The sequence below is a fragment of the Nothobranchius furzeri genome, chromosome 13, assembly GCF_043380555.1.
Source record: "Nothobranchius furzeri strain GRZ-AD chromosome 13, NfurGRZ-RIMD1, whole genome shotgun sequence".
Classification (NCBI taxonomy): domain Eukaryota; kingdom Metazoa; phylum Chordata; class Actinopteri; order Cyprinodontiformes; family Nothobranchiidae; genus Nothobranchius; species Nothobranchius furzeri.
The window spans coordinates 39553731-39569461 of record NC_091753.1 but is presented as its reverse complement, the minus strand read 5'-3'; the positions used below and the strand labels follow the sequence as shown (position 1 = coordinate 39569461).

Genomic DNA, 15731 nt, shown 5'->3' with positions numbered 1-15731 from the left:
TTGTTGTCTGCTTAAGTGCACCTGAAATAAAATAATAAAAATACACAATTTATATGCAAAATAGGATCAGTTTGTATGATCCACAAAAAACTTATTTAAGGCATATTTGTTGCATACATTGAAATCAGTCAAGTTTTGAATTTGGGGTTCTTGGAATGTCAGACACACTTAAAACTTGATATAAACAGTTCAAATTCTACTTTAAATCTTTAGTTCTTTATGTTAATGGCATTAAAAACACGTTTTTTTTCCTAAGTTACCACGTCATTTTCAAGTTTCACTTAAATTCTTTCATGACAGACTGAATTTTATTAAAAAATATGTTATATGAGTCAGTATAAGGACACACAGAGCACAAGGGGACACATGAGGGGAGCACAGAGGAAGAACGGGGGGGGGGGGGGGGGGGGGGGGCTGGGGACCAAGGGGACACAGAACATGGCAATTACACTGTTAAAAAAGTACAGCAATTCATGAAGAATCACCTGTTAGATGATTTTATTTTTTCCTTAAAGATGCAAGAAAATAAAATGTTGTGATAAATATTTAGAAAACCTGTTTCTGTCATTATTAGGTTCCCAACAAGAAAGTGTTATTCCTCTAAATTTGCTCTTATCTTTATTTGTGTGATCAAACATGAAGAAAGAAGTTTAGATGAACCTGTGATAAAGCCTGAAAGAGAAACAATAATCTCGCTCTGAAATCACAGCCTTTAATCTCACAGCCATTTTATCTGGAACAATGATAGGATTACTTACAAATAATAAGAACCAGGGATTTGTGAGTTTCATCATTTCCTTTGTCTTCTATTTGAAGAATAAACATATAGTGTTAGGTTACATTAACACACACATAGAATGATAAATGATTAACATTTGTTTAGCGCCTCTTAGAGTAAGGACTCCAAAGTGCTTTACACTACATTACTTCCATTCACACACACACACACACACACACACACACACACACACACACACACACACACACACACACACACACACACACACACACACTGTTAAACATTAACAATGCTCATATTTTTGCAAAAACACTTTAAAATGTTTTTCTTCTCTTGCATGTGTGTGTGTGCGTGTGTGTGTGTGTGTGTGTGTGTGTGTGTGTGTGTGTGTGTGTGTGTGTGTGTGTGTGTGTGTGTGTGTGTGTAGCTTCAGCATTAAGCTCGCACAGAGGAAGCTGACTAAATATGGCAGGCCTGGTTGAGCCACATCCTCCAGACAGGGAAACCATAGCAACTGTAATGCAGTGCCATGGTGACTGGAGGAGGCCTGCTTAGTGACAGCCTGTACATTCATCATAAAAAACAGGAAGCTTCAAACCTATTTATGTTCCTTAACAGCAGCCTATGAGTTTGACCTGTTAGCTACAATAAACAACGGTGAGAAGAGAGGATGGTTAAAAGGTTGTTTATTTGTCCAGGCATTTGTTTCTGATCAGAAGGAGAAAGGGTAATTCCTTAAAAACAGACAATATGTGCATTAAAAAATAAACACAACTATAAAAATTAGTTAATTTAAGAGACTTTGACTTAATTATTTAAGACAGTATATGCTGTGTGTATGCATGTGTGCATACAGGGTTCCTGCAAAGAACAGATTTCCAGGGATTTGGAAGGATTTCAAGATTATAACGTGATTACAGCAGACAGCCATGGATCAAACATGACAGAAATTGAGATGGAAATCTCGTGTGCCTGAAAAACCTCTAAAAGCTGCAGTTTGGAGAGGAAAGGCAGATTTTAAATGATAAATGACCCGCACTTGTATAGCGCCAATCACAGTCAGAGGACTCCAAAGCACTTTAGACTACAGTGTATCATTCACACACACATTCACACACTAACGTGATAAGCTACAATGCTGCCCTGGGCCACACTGACAGAGGCGAGGCTTCCAAGCACTGGTGCCACCAGACCCTCTGACCACCACCAGCAGGCAAGGAGGTTGAGTATCTTATTCCATTTTTGGTTCTTTTTCAAACACAGGAAAGGGTTTTCTTTACCTTGCCATCGTTTTGTTTGCCAACTGCAAAAAATCCTCAGAGCTGACGCTGATGGCGGCATCACTTCCTACTCCGTTTATCTGCGGGCAGCAGAGGACGCTGTCGCCCTCTGCTGCCCGCTCTCCCTTCTCCGATGATGCAGTACCATGCACGATCCAATGTGTAGACCCCATCGTCTCTGTTCATAGTCCTGCATCCACGTCTCCTTATCTTAGCTTCTTTTATCCATCTTTTGTATTTTTGTTGAAATGTAAGAAGCTATGGAGATAAGGAGATGTGGATGCAAGACTATGAACAGAGACGATGGGGTCTACACATTGGATCGTGCATGGGACTGCGTCATCGGAGAGGGGAGAGTGGGCAGCAGAGGGTGACAGCATCCTCTGCTGCCCGTGGATAAACAGAGTAGGAAGTGACGCCACCATCAGCGTCAGCTCTGAGGATGTTTCGCAGTCGACAAACGAAACGTTAGCAAGGTAAAGAAAACCCTTTCCTGTGTTTGAAAAAGAACCAAAAATGGAATTAGAAACTAAACACAGTAAGAACACACCAAAGAGGGTTGAGTATCTTGCCCAAGGACACAACAGCAGCATTCTCCAGGGGTAGCCGGGATTGAACCTGCAAGCTTCCAATTACCAGACAACACTCTCTACCTCCTGAGCTACTGCTGCCCCCCCACATTTTATCCTTATCCACTCCTGATCTTTATATATATGCTGGAAGCAGGCTGCACACATTCATAAAGTTATGTAACATGACCCAGTCTCAGTAAAATAACATGTGTTGATTTAAACAACTGGAGCAAACCTACTACTTCACAAATAGATGTACACAGCTAGAGCAGCTCAGCATGAAGTTATGTGATTCTACATCCTGCTGTGAAGTCGACATACAGGTCATGTCTGTGGCAAAGAAGCTAATCTATATGATAACTCATATGACCTCTGGGAGTCACAGAGCAACACAGAGCATGCTCACAAATAGGCACCCACATTTAGCTGCAGGGCAATGCCAAATTCAACCAGAAGGGACTTGGCACAGAGCTTGGGGCTAACACTGATAGTAAGAGAAGACTTATTCCATCTGACCTTCTGATTTGGCTCCCAGTCCCCTGCAGGGATACTGACTTTCTATTATAAGAAGCAGAACCCCATGAGTCAGAAAAACCAGTGAACCAGAAGAAGGCAGCAGTCGTGAAACCCAGACTTTTCTTCTGACTGACTTTCAAGCAGCATCTTATAGTTTCCCATCTGCCAGTTACAGAAAAAGTAGAAGGGAATTCTAATAAAACACAAACGAGCTCAGGTGATCTGTGTTAGACAAGAGCAGAGGGAGAAAAGGTGCAAGGACGTTTTCTAGTTTTATAAGAAAACAGGCAGGTTGTCACCTCTGTGTGAGGATAAACTTGTTGTGATCAGGATGCAGTGCTAAGTGTCACCTTGTGTTTGTTCAGCTGAGGTTTATCATCCTAATTAGAAAATGGAAATGGGAAAAGCCTCGTCCCAAAGGCCCGTGTTGAATTCAGACTGAGAAACTGTTTGGACAAGATGACAGATTGTGTCACACTGCTGCTTGCTGCCCTTATCTCTGATAAGTCTAAATAAATAAACAAAACACAACCAAGCCGTTATGAAGTCACTCAGGTCTTTTTCTAATGAAGAAAACAAAATGCGTGACATAACATGAAGGAGTGACAATTTTTCAGTATCTTGTCCAGATTTGAGTCGTCTTTCTGGTCCGTGAACAACCACATAATGGACACTTGTGTGTCTTGTTATTTTTATTAATGACAGCTGGTGTAAATTTCCCAGGATCCTGAAGGCAGCCGCTGCAGGTCATGTGTCAGGATTGTTGTTGTGGACAGAGGCACCTCCCTGCTGCTCAGAAACACAACTCTCCAGTTCAGAGTTACTAAAACCATTTGGGCTGTGACTCCGTCCCGCTGAAGGACTGCCCCGCTGCCGGATGTCAGCAGGACTGCAGCCATCTACACTGGGACTACGCCCCCCCCCCCCCCCCCCCCCCCCCCCCTGCTGATCGGTGCTGCTGTCACTTTGTGCATGGCCTCTTGCTCCATCTCTTGACTGGCTGTCATGTGGCTGGCTCTGCCTCATTTGGTCTAGCATGACTTGCAGCTCATTGAGGCGCTGTGATACATAACATCTCCTGAGCTCCAATAGCATTGTTCCATTACGGCTCAGGCTTGGCGTGTTTGTTGATGTTGCCCTCTGCGGAAAAACAATTGGATCATGTGCATGTGTGATAAAACATATCAAGCAATCACACAAATATGCAAACGCTGCAGACATCATACTCGTTCATTCTGATTTATGCTTTTCTTGTAAAGTCAAAGGAGCAAACGAGCATCAGCATGAGGGAAATATGATTTGATTTGCCATCACTCATTAAGACACTTCAGTGCAACAATGAGTGGTGGAGAAATCAATCCCAGGATGCTTGAAATAAAATAAAAAAAACAAAGAGATTATTTCTGAGCCCTTGGTAACTTCATTAAATTAAACACACATTTGTTCTCTGGATTTTATGATACACAGGAAATACAGCGTGTCATATTTCAGCTAATTACCGAGTGGTTACCAGCACTGTGCTGTCTCCCCTTTGCCCATGAGCTTATTTGAGCTCTGCTCTTCAAATGCATGCTCAGCTGCAGGAAAGAATCACTCATGCGGTCAATTTCTTCCTCCACACATGACATCTGGAAAACAGAACGTGAAGGAGTTCATGGGAGGTGGATGTGGAAGCGTGGATGGCTTTAAATTTATTATTATTATATTTTTACTATACTACCTGCACTGGTGTCCCAGCTGGAGGTAAACCTGCAAAACAAATAAATAAATTATATATATATATATATATATATATATATATATATATATATATATATATATATATATATATATATATATATATGTATGTATGTATAAATTAAAGTAATCGTAAGAAACTGAAAGAAGAGATGAAAATTAAAGTTAAAAGTAATCTTGGACTTGAGAGTTTCCAGCAGAGGGACGAGTACCTATATTCACTCAGCTTCAGTACTTATTGGAATGCTGCCATTAATGCATGTTAGCACTCTGCACAATGATATTGGACCATTTCTCTGGAACAAACGCTCTTAAGGTCATTAGAAATGTAATCATTGATTTCCTGTTCAGATCCAGTGAGTTTAATGATGTTTATGGCTTCTGACATGAAAGAAATGAAAAAAACAACCGACAATCCAAAATCACAAACGGATTTGTCCATTAGTTCATGTGGGAGTGTTACTACAGGAAATTAATGACACTTAATTGTTTTTTTTACAAATAACTTCTTGGTACCATTAACACCAGTAGCATTTCATAACATAACAACTTCCTAAAACATATTAGCTTCTCAAGTGTGTCTGTTTGTGATGTAATTATCTAAAAATGTGTTATTTAATCAAGAGCAAAACACACTTTCACTTCTGACTGGAGTTTGGGAAGTCAAAACAAATATCTCCTGATGTGTGTACTGATTTAAATTGAGCTCAGTAAAGGTATTTCTACTGCTGTTTTGCTGCTCACAGTCTGTTTATTATTATTATTGTTGTTATTATTATTATTATTATTATTATTGTGTCGTTGTTTTTAGTTCTTACACTGTAGACTCAGCTGCACAGTATGCTTGCTGTGATCACCCTGGCCTTGTCTGACCTCTTCTCTGCAACACTAGATAAGCTAAAATTATAAAGTCCCAGAAAGAAACGAGTCAAACCAGAAAGCAAAATTACAGAAAACAACTTTTGTTTGTATTTTTTTTTCCGTGTCCTGTCTGGCTGTGAAGCAAACAGAATTAATGTCTGAATGCTGGTGACAAGCCTTACAGATTTACTCTCAGGTGGAGCATCAAAGCATCTGCTTTTAATGTCACGCCTGATGCTTAAAACTTTTTTGCTATGGTTTTTTTTGAATTCTTTGTAATTTCGACGGTCCACGAAAAAAAACAATCAATGGTGAACAAGAGTCTGCTTCTAGACCTGCAGAAAAGGGACAGGGGGCCTGGGGGCTCAGGGTGTGGGGGTGGCCGGCCCCGTGTGGGGATCTGTGCGGGGCCTTAGGGGTCGAGTCCTGACATGTATGCTGCCGGGAAGAAGGCAGGAACAAGCGGCAGTGCCTGGCCCGGGCTCAGGGGCCTCGGGTAGACCTTGGCTCCTCTGTTGTTCCATCACAGGGGAGGGGGGTGTCCAGGAGGGAGAGGACCCAACCTTACCTGGATGTCCTATGTCTTATATATTCTGGAAGTTGTGCAAATGCAGGGATGGGAGTAGATATTCTGCTGGGCTGGGGCTGGGTTGGTGCCCTCGGACTCCGTGTGGCTCTGTGATGCTGCTGCTTTGGGCCCAGGCAAGATGGGCTGGGGTCTACATGCCCTGGGTGGCATTTTGGCAACAGGGGTGCCTATTGGGGCCACTGGGGGAGCTGGCTTCCTGGAGGGCTAAGTCCAACCAGCCATTCCTCCCCACACATTTTTCTCCTCCTGCTCCCTCACTTCATCACACAATCATGCACATAGGACCTTGGGGGGTGGACAAGTCAGAGGGTGCGGATATGGACCCCATTGCCGCATTCCTGTGGCAACCTGCCCCCCAATTTTATTTGCACCTTAAACACTTCCATCAACGACAGTCCACGCAAACACACACTTAGGGCCTTGGGAGTGAGCACATTCAACGGCATTTGGCAGGGGGATCTTTCAGCCTCATCCCGAGTGCCGGTGCGAACTTCCAGTTTTAAACTGCACTTAAACACTGAGGGATGTGGGTGCAAGTGGGGTAGTGTGGTGGCATCAGCTGGCGTAGGCCAGACGATGCCCGCACTGCCCGCTCCCCACAGCCATGGAATACACCTCATCAACACTCACTAACACTATATTGGAGCAGGCGGAGGGAGACTAGGGGTCTTAGCACACCTCTGTTGTCACTTGCCTTCCCGGGGCTGGAGGGAGATCTGGCCATCTGGCAGGGCCGGAGTGGGACACATTTTCAGCCCTGGAGTTTCAGACCCCAGACCGGCCCACTTAACGAATTATTATTAAAATCATGTTAGAACTTTATATGTATAGTCTACAAAAGCACACTACTCGGTAAAGCCTTGTAATTCAGTGCAAGAAAGAGTTGCTTTACAATGTAGGTTTATTTGAACATCAGTGCACATCTCCAACATTGTTCTTTACAACACATTCTCTAACAATATAACAATCTACCTTCTGTTCAAACAGCTGTTCTGAGATTTTCAAACCTTTAAAATGAAATGACTCAGCACTCCCTTTCACACTTTTTCCAGTTTCCCTAGACTCACCTGCACACAATTAAAATAATCATCTGTAAAGCTTTAGCACATTTGATATGGAAAACACATTTTTGTAACCAATTAAAATATTTTCTATGGCAAAATATGCAGGCTTATTTCATTTTACTTTCATTCTAATAGCGATCTGTTGTGGGCTTTGTGCATTTACTATTAAAAATACAACAGGTCACTACTATTATTTGGACATTAAAATTATTATAATGAAACTGATGTTTGCGCATGAGTTGGCTCACCTTCTATCCCAACAGGAGCAATACCCTCACTGCTGGCTCCTGGCTCTTCTTCTGACACTACATTGTGTGAAAATGGTCACAATTCAGCATTCATTTTCCTTTTTTACACGCTTTCTGATCAATGCTGAATCATCTAGCATTTTAGAACACTTTCATATAGAGCCAGGATAGTTTTCATCATATAAATTTTAATAATATTCAGTTCACTGACTCAATAAGTAATCCTACCTGTACATGCCCGCTCTGGAACTGTGGGCTTCTGCCTGGTGCTTATTAGGCCTACTGGATCTTGTGTTTGACTCTGAGGGGCTACAAGACAGTTTGGTGGCATCAGTCACATCATACTGTTAATTATATTACATAACGTTATGTCATGATGCCATATAATTCATTATTGATGCTTAATTAACTTGAATGGTGATTTGCAGCTGGTAAAGTTTAACATCTTGACTTGCCTTACCCGTTTTATCTTCATTTGAAGTTAAAGACCGCAAGCTTGTTTGAGAAAAAAGGTGCTCATTTTGGCACATTTAGCTGCATCTGTTTCCAGCGCTTTCCTCTTTTTAATTCTTGCCTTCTCCGCGCCACCCTTGCTCTTTCTACTTTCCATCTTTCCGTCAACTGCATGGTCACGTGGTGCGCACAGGCGCATACAGGGAAAAAAAATAACGAGCGGCAGCCTGCAGGTAGAGCCAGCCAGAGACAGCCGGGAGGAGCGTATGAGATCCGCCCGGCGGCCTCAGTGCCATGACTGAACACCGGCACAAAAAAATAAAAATGATAAAAAACAAAAACGAGAGCACCGGCCCATGCGGCCCAAACATCGCGCGGCCCACCGGGAATTCTCCAGACCCTCCCGATTAGCCACTCCGGGCCTGCCATCTGGGGTCTGGGGTGGTGGATTGCTTTGCTCAGCGTTGGGCGGGGGAGCCTGCTCATCAGCATGCCAGCAGAAAGGGTCGAACTCTGTGAACTGGTAATGGTTGTACCCCATATGCAGCAGTACTGGGACCAGAGTGAATAGGTTGTGTATGGGGAGCATGAGTGGGTGTCCGGCGTGCATTTTTATAAGTCTTTGGTTGTAAGTGTATGTGTGAGTATGAAGGAGGGAGAGTGTGACTGTGTCTGTGTATGACTGTTTATGTCAGGTGGGGCCTTTGACGCCTCCCTTTTCCTGGGACTTCTTTTGATGCTATGCATCTTCGTCTCCCCTCCCCCTGCCACACCTGGTGTGGAGTGTAGTTCCTTGGTCTGCCTGAGCGTTCGTGGCTCCCGGGTCAGGGGGTTTAAGATTTTTGGTGTCTGCCTGATCAAACCCGGTGGCTGCCTGGTGGGATCTAGGTCCCTGGGCTCTGCTGGGTCCCTGGCGGGGGTTGTTGCCCCTGGGTCCCGGGTTGCTGGGTCCCGGGCTCGGCGGGCTGGGGGGTGGGAGGCTGCGGGTGGGCCTGTGGGCTTGCTGCTGATATGCCGGCTGCTGGTTGTGGCCCCCCGGGGCAATCCTCTGCGCCGGGGCAGGGGCTTTTCTGGTCGAGGTCTCCTTGGGGTCCCTGTGCTCTGGGGCAGCTCCTGGATCTCTGGGACTTGGAGCTCCCTCCATCTCTTATGCATCTTTGGGGGGCAGATCTGTGACCCCTCACACTCTCTATTGGACGCTCCTATAGAGAAACCTTACATAAACAAGCGCGTGTACGCACACAGGTGCTCACATGGTGCTCTCATAAGTATGGACTTGGGCACGTTCATCATGTAAGGTTATGAAGTTCGGAATTTTCAGCTCCACACAGCTGCCCCTGTACACAGTAACACCCGTGTATAAAAGCCAAGGTCGGGTGTTCCTCAGACTGTTTACATTCCAGGAGAAGAGTCCGAAGGAGAAGAAGAATGCTTTTACTTAATCAAAGTACTTTATTTGTGATTAAAAAAATTAAGAAAAACATATGTTGATCAATAATACTCAAGTGAATGATCTGTGGAATAAAGATGTCATGATTTATGTGTTTAATGAAAACAGGACTATTGCACAGACAGACTGACCCTCATCTCCATAGAAACGCATGACACATTGTTCCAACCAATCAGAGCTTTTGGCTGCCGCAGGAGAATCTGGCTTGTTGACTTAAAGTGTCCAATCCGCTTTACTAAAACTTATCAACAATTTAGAGATATAAAACAAGGCAACGCCATTTTAAGCTCCGTTCCATTTTGACTTCAGTTCTAGTCACTGTCATCCCAAAGAGAAGCACAGGCTGGCCAGATGTGTTTTCTTCTTTAAACTAAGAACTGTGAAGTTGGAGATTTTCGTCGTTTAACAACCAGACGACATCCTTTCAAAATAAGAGCACCTGCTGACGCTGCCGATTGGTACCGGGGTCGACCCTTCAGACGGGCTTTGACGTGCTGCGACCGCTGCTTCGACAGCTCCAGTACACATCCGAGGTTCTTGGACCTGGCATTTCCTGATCTACCTGGGAGGCCCCCCACTGGGTACGTACATGGCAAAATAGCAGCTCATGTCATTACTTTATAAGCCTCGTGATATCTAGTCATAACAAAGACTACCAGATTCAATGACGTCAGCCTAAGGAGTCTGAACCAACCACACACACACACACACATTGAACATCACATTCATTTCCAAACAACACAGAGTTAGTCCTGATAGATTGTAGAATTTACAATAAAATTCTTAAACGATCCCAACTCTCTCTTTTCTTGTCTCAAGGTCAATACAGAGTGTTAAATGAACTCCCTGATGATAAAAACAACCTATTCTTCTGATTATAAAAAGTGATCTACTTACAGTGTATTAAAATACAACTCTAGATAGTTACATCACTCTATTTCGTTACAATCACATGTCTTAAGGCTATGGTTGGCACTTAATGCACTGTGATTTATTATCGTGTGATTGTTCAGTAAAACAATGTTGATTTTACATTTCTTCATCAAGTTGACGCAGTGATAGCTTGCTCCCATTGCAGTGTTGTGTGTCCCTTTTTTGTTTGCATTTTTAATGGATCCCCTTCCAATGTGCTATATCTGTCATGAAAATGAGCTGAACTCAAGTCACTACAGCTCTACCCAGCTTCATTTTCCTGCATCAGCTGTTTATAAAAAACTGAATGTGTGAAGCTGCAGTGATAATTGAGCACACCTCCCCGGTTGCATTACAGATTCACCAAACATTTTATCCAAAGTTACAGAAATCTGAGGCAATCTGGAGGAATACCGATGATTTTGTACTGAAGAATAATTTGCAGTGTAGGCCTCTGTTCATAACAAGTGAAAAATGAACTAAATTAATTGTTGTTAAAAAATCAGAACAAAACAGCAATCTGTAGATCTGCTGTGATTACTAAATGTGCATGTATTTGTCATAAGAATGATGCATTTTTGCATGTACATACATTAATTCATGTGACTTTTTTGGTTGTAAATGATTTGATGAAATGTGAAAGTTGGTGTGTTGCAGCAGGAATATTGTTGTTTACTTCCACAGGGGGTGGAATCAGCTGATTGCTGATTGGCTGCACCTGGCGGTAAGGCGTTTCCTGTTTCCTGTTTTCAGTGTTGCACTCCGTGTAGCTGTTTGGTGTTTGGGGCTCCCTAAAGCTGATTTAATTTCTCTGTACTTGGATATCTCTGAGTTATTGTAGCACAAAAGCACGCTAAAACACACATTTTCTGTTGTTCCACCTAGCTTTTAGGGAACCATTTGAGTTTGCACGCAGTTTATTTGGTACTGAACAGTTTGCTCGTCCAGTTAGCTTAGCCTCAGCACGGCTATGGCTACTTCTGTCTCTGCTTCTCCGTCTCCTATCTCTTGCTCTCTGTGTCAGATGTTTAGTTACTCCTCTGCCTCCTTTAGTGATAATGGTACGTGTAATAAATGTAGCATTTTTGTAGCTTTGGAGGCGAGGGTGTCGGAATTGGAGTCCCGGCTCCGCGCTGTTGAAAAACCTGTAAACAGCCGTAGTTACTTAGCTAGCGCGGGGCTAACTAGCTCAGAACAACCACGTAGTGACCCTCCAGTGGAACCCGAGCAGCCGGGACCTCAGGCCAGCTGGGTGACGGTACGCAGGAAGCATAGAACCCAGCCCGTGGGCCACCACCAACCCGTCCACGTTTCTAATAGATTTTCCCCGCTCAGTGACGCACCCACTGATAAGCCGACTCTGATCATTGGCAGCTCCATAGTCAGAAACGTGGCATTAGAGACTCCAGCAACCATAGTTAAATGTTTACCTGGGGCCAGAGCAGGCGACATTAAATCTTATCTGAAACTGCTGGCTAAGGATAAGCGTAAATACAGTAAGATTGTTATTCACACTGGCGGTAACGACACCCGGTTACGCCAATCGGAGGTCACTAAAATTAATGTTGCTTCGGTGTGTAAGTTTGCCAAAACAATGTCGGACTCCATAATTTTCTCTGGCCCCCTGCCTGATCGGACCAGTGACGGCATGTTTAGCCGCATGCTGTCCTTCAACCGCTGGTTGTCTAGGTGGTGTCCTGAAAACAACGTGGGCTACATTGATAGTTGGAAAACTTTTTGGGGAAAACCTGGTCTGATGCGGAGAGATCCCTCTTTGGATGGTGCAGCTCTTCTTTCTAGGAATATGGCCAGTTTTATTAGTCCTCCATGACAACCCAGGGTCCAGACCAGGAAGCAGAGTCGTAGTTTAACCCACCCCTCTGCAGCTTCTGTACTGTTACCCACCCACTACCCCATAGAGACAGTGTCCTGCCCACGGCCAAAACCACACAGATTAAATATCAGGCTTAATAAAGCAAATCATGGAAATCTCATAAATATTAGAACAAATTCAACTGAGCAGAAAACTAGAAAAATTAAATGTGGGTTGTTGAACATTAGATCCATTTTTTCTAAGACTTTGTTAGTTAATGAGTTGATTTGTGATAATCAGATCTCTTTGCTCTCTCTCACAGAATCCTGGCTGCAGCAAGAGGACTATGTTAGCTTAAACGAGTCGACTCCTTCAAATTATTTAAATCATCATATTGCTCGAAGTACAGGGCGAGGAGGAGGAGTGGCAACCATTTTTCATTCGGACTTATTAATCAGTCCCTTACAGATTAATAGTTACAGTTCGTTTGAACATCTTATTCTTAGTTTTCCTAATCCAGATTGCAAAACTGTAAAACCACTCTTGTTTGTAGTTTTATATCGTCCACCAGGCCCTTACTCTGAGTTTTTAGATCAGATCTCTGATTTTTTATCTGATTTGGTGCTAAATACTGATGAGGTCATTGTAGTGGGGGATTTCAACATTCATGTGGACATCGAAAATGATTGGTAATATCTTAGACTCAATTGGTTTTACTCAAAGAATACATAGCTCCACCCACTCCTGCCATCATACATTGGACCTTGTTCTGACTTATGACATTGAGTGTGAGGAAATAACAATCTTTCCACATAATCCAGTCCTCTCGGACCACTTTCTGATAACCTTTGAGTTTTTTATAACTGAGTTCTCGAGACATGAAAGTAAATTTCATTATAGTCGGTCTCTATCTGACAACGCAGTTGCGTCTTTTAAATAAACTGTTCCATCTTTACTGTCCTCAGCATCTCAGAGGCATGTAGCAGAGGGCAATATTTTCAGTTCTAGCCCCTCACAAATTGATGCCTTAGTTCATCATGTTAATTCCTCTTTACGTGTGGCATTAGATGATGTTGCCCCTTTAAAAAAGAAGGTAATTAGGGACAGGAAGTTGGCTCCCTGGATTAACTCTCATCTACGAGCCTTAAAACAAATCTCTAGGAAATTGGAGAGAACATGGCGCTCTACGCACCATGAGGAGGCCTACCTGTCCTAGAAAAATAGTCTTGTGCTTTATAAAAATAAGCTTCAACAAACTAGAACTGCTTATTTTTCAGCATTAATTGAGGAGAATAAGCATAATCCAAAATTTCTTTTCAGTACAGTTGCTAAACTTACACAGAATCATAGTTCTGAGCCATCTATTCCCTTAGCCCTCCGCAGCAATGACTTCATGGGATTTTTTACAAGTAAAATTAATTCTATTAGAAACTAAATCTTTAGCATCCTCCCTAATGCGATTTCTTCTTCCTCAGTAAGTGAGGCAGCTTCAGAGGTGACTCTAGAACCTCATCTGTGCTTGAACCGTTTTGATCCAGTTGAGCTTTCGGAGTTATCAAAAATATTAGCTTCATCTAAACCTTCAACTTGCATTTTGGATCCAATCCCAACCAAATTATTTAAAGATGCAATTCCTTTGGTTACTGCCCCCATTCGAGATATAATCAATCTATCCTTAGTAAATGGGTATGTACCACAAGATTTTAAGGTGGCTGTAATCAAACCTTCACTTAAGAAGCCTTCTCTGGATCCAGATGACCCAATGAATTATAGACCAATATCTAACCTTCCATTTTTATCCAAAGTCCTGGAGAAAATAGTGGCCATCCAAGTATGTCAGCATTTAAACACTAATGCTCTGTTTGAGGAATTTCAGTCTGGTTTTAGAGAGTATCACAGTACTGAAACTGCATTAGTGAGAGTTACAAATGATATTCTCATGGCCTCAGATAAGAATCTTGTGTCTGTTCTAGTCTTGTTAGATCTCAGTGCTGCCTTTGACACAGTTGATCACAATGTTCTTTTAGAAAGATTGAACATGTTGTAGAGATCAAAGGAACAGCGTTAGGCTGGTTTAAATCCTACCTGTCTGACAGATTTCATTTTCTAAATGTACATGACAAATCTTCTTCATACTCCAGGGTTACTTGCGGAGTACCACAGGGTTCAGTGCTTGGACCAATTCTTTTTACTATATATATGCTCCCAATTGGTAAAATCATTAGACAGCATGGGATAAACTTCCACTGTTATGCTGGCGATACCCAGTTATATTTATCCATTAACCCTGATGAACCTAATCGGTTGGGTAGATTACAGGCTTGTCTTGAGGACATAAAAAATTGGATGACTCTTAACTTCTTGCTTTTAAATCAAGACAAGACGGAAGTTCTCATCTTTGGACCAGAAATCCAGAAAAGGGAATTGCTTAGCCAATCGCCTGACCTTAATGGCATTACATTAATCTCCGAGAACAAAGCAAGGCACCTTGGTGTTATCTTTGACCAGGACATGTCATTCAAATCCCAGGTTTCACAAGTTTGTCGGATTTCCTTTTTCCACCTTCGGAATATTGCTAAGATTAGAAGCATACTTTCCAGGAGTGATGCTGAAAAACTAGTTCATGCATTTATTACATCAAGACTGGATTACTGTAATTCATTACTCTCAGGAAGTCCACAGAATGTAGTTAAAAGTCTTCAGCTTGTCCAAAATGCTGCAGCTAGAGTTCTGATAAGAATTAAAAAGAAAGATCATATCTCTCCTGTCTTAGCTTCCCTACATTGGCTACCTGTTAAATTCAGAATAGATTTTAAGATCCTTCTTCTCACATATAAAGCTCTTAATAATCAAGGTCCATCATACATCAGTAATCTGATTGTTCCATATGTTCATATGTTCCTAACCGAGCACTTCGCTCTCAGACTGCAGGTCTACTGGTGGTTCCAAGAATATCTAAACTTAGGATGGGAGGCAGATCTTTTAGTTATCAGGCTCCTCTCCTGTGGAACCAGCTCCCAGCTTTAGTCCGTGAGGCAGACACTTTGTCTACTTTTAAGAATAGGCTTAAAACATTTTTATTTGATAGGGCCTATAGTTAAAATCAGATGTTAGCCTAAATCTGGACAAGTGGGGGAGTAGAGGGAGGTGGAGTGTACAGTCGGTAAAGACGGCTCTCCATTGCCCTGCCTCCAACATGCCTACATCTAAATAGGATAGATTATCCAGAGTTAACTCTGTAGTTATGCTGCTATAGGCTTAGACTGCTGGAGGACACACTGACCACTTTTCACACTCTACTGCTTTATTCTACAGTCTGCTCTTTAACTGTACTATTTTGTGCAATTTCAGCTGTTAACTTTATTTTCTCTGTAAGTGTTTTTCTCCCCAGAAGAAGCTACAACGACGTTCTGCTGAGCTGTGGTGGCCTCATGGAGGGGGCCATCGACTAGCACACTGCTGCTAACCACTAATACATTCTGTCTCTCCTGATAATA

At 42.6% G+C, this 15731-nt stretch overlaps 1 protein-coding gene across 1 annotated transcript in view; it reads right to left on the bottom strand.

Annotated features, from left to right (window-relative positions):
* Window positions 1-15731, bottom strand: part of LOC107380621 (uncharacterized) — a 36365-nt gene that overhangs the window by 1008 nt on the left and 19626 nt on the right. Inside the window, exons 35-44 of the mRNA XM_070543244.1 lie at window positions 4828-4856; window positions 4607-4735; window positions 4054-4247; window positions 3195-3300; window positions 3012-3149; window positions 2040-2099; window positions 1862-1987; window positions 1658-1729; window positions 1187-1301; window positions 661-733 (exon numbers count right to left, since the gene is read on the bottom strand). Coding sequence (XP_070399345.1) covers window positions 661-733; window positions 1187-1301; window positions 1658-1729; window positions 1862-1987; window positions 2040-2099; window positions 3012-3149; window positions 3195-3300; window positions 4054-4247; window positions 4607-4735; window positions 4828-4856 — 1042 coding nt within the window. The remainder of the gene's footprint in view (window positions 1-660; window positions 734-1186; window positions 1302-1657; window positions 1730-1861; window positions 1988-2039; window positions 2100-3011; window positions 3150-3194; window positions 3301-4053; window positions 4248-4606; window positions 4736-4827; window positions 4857-15731) is intronic.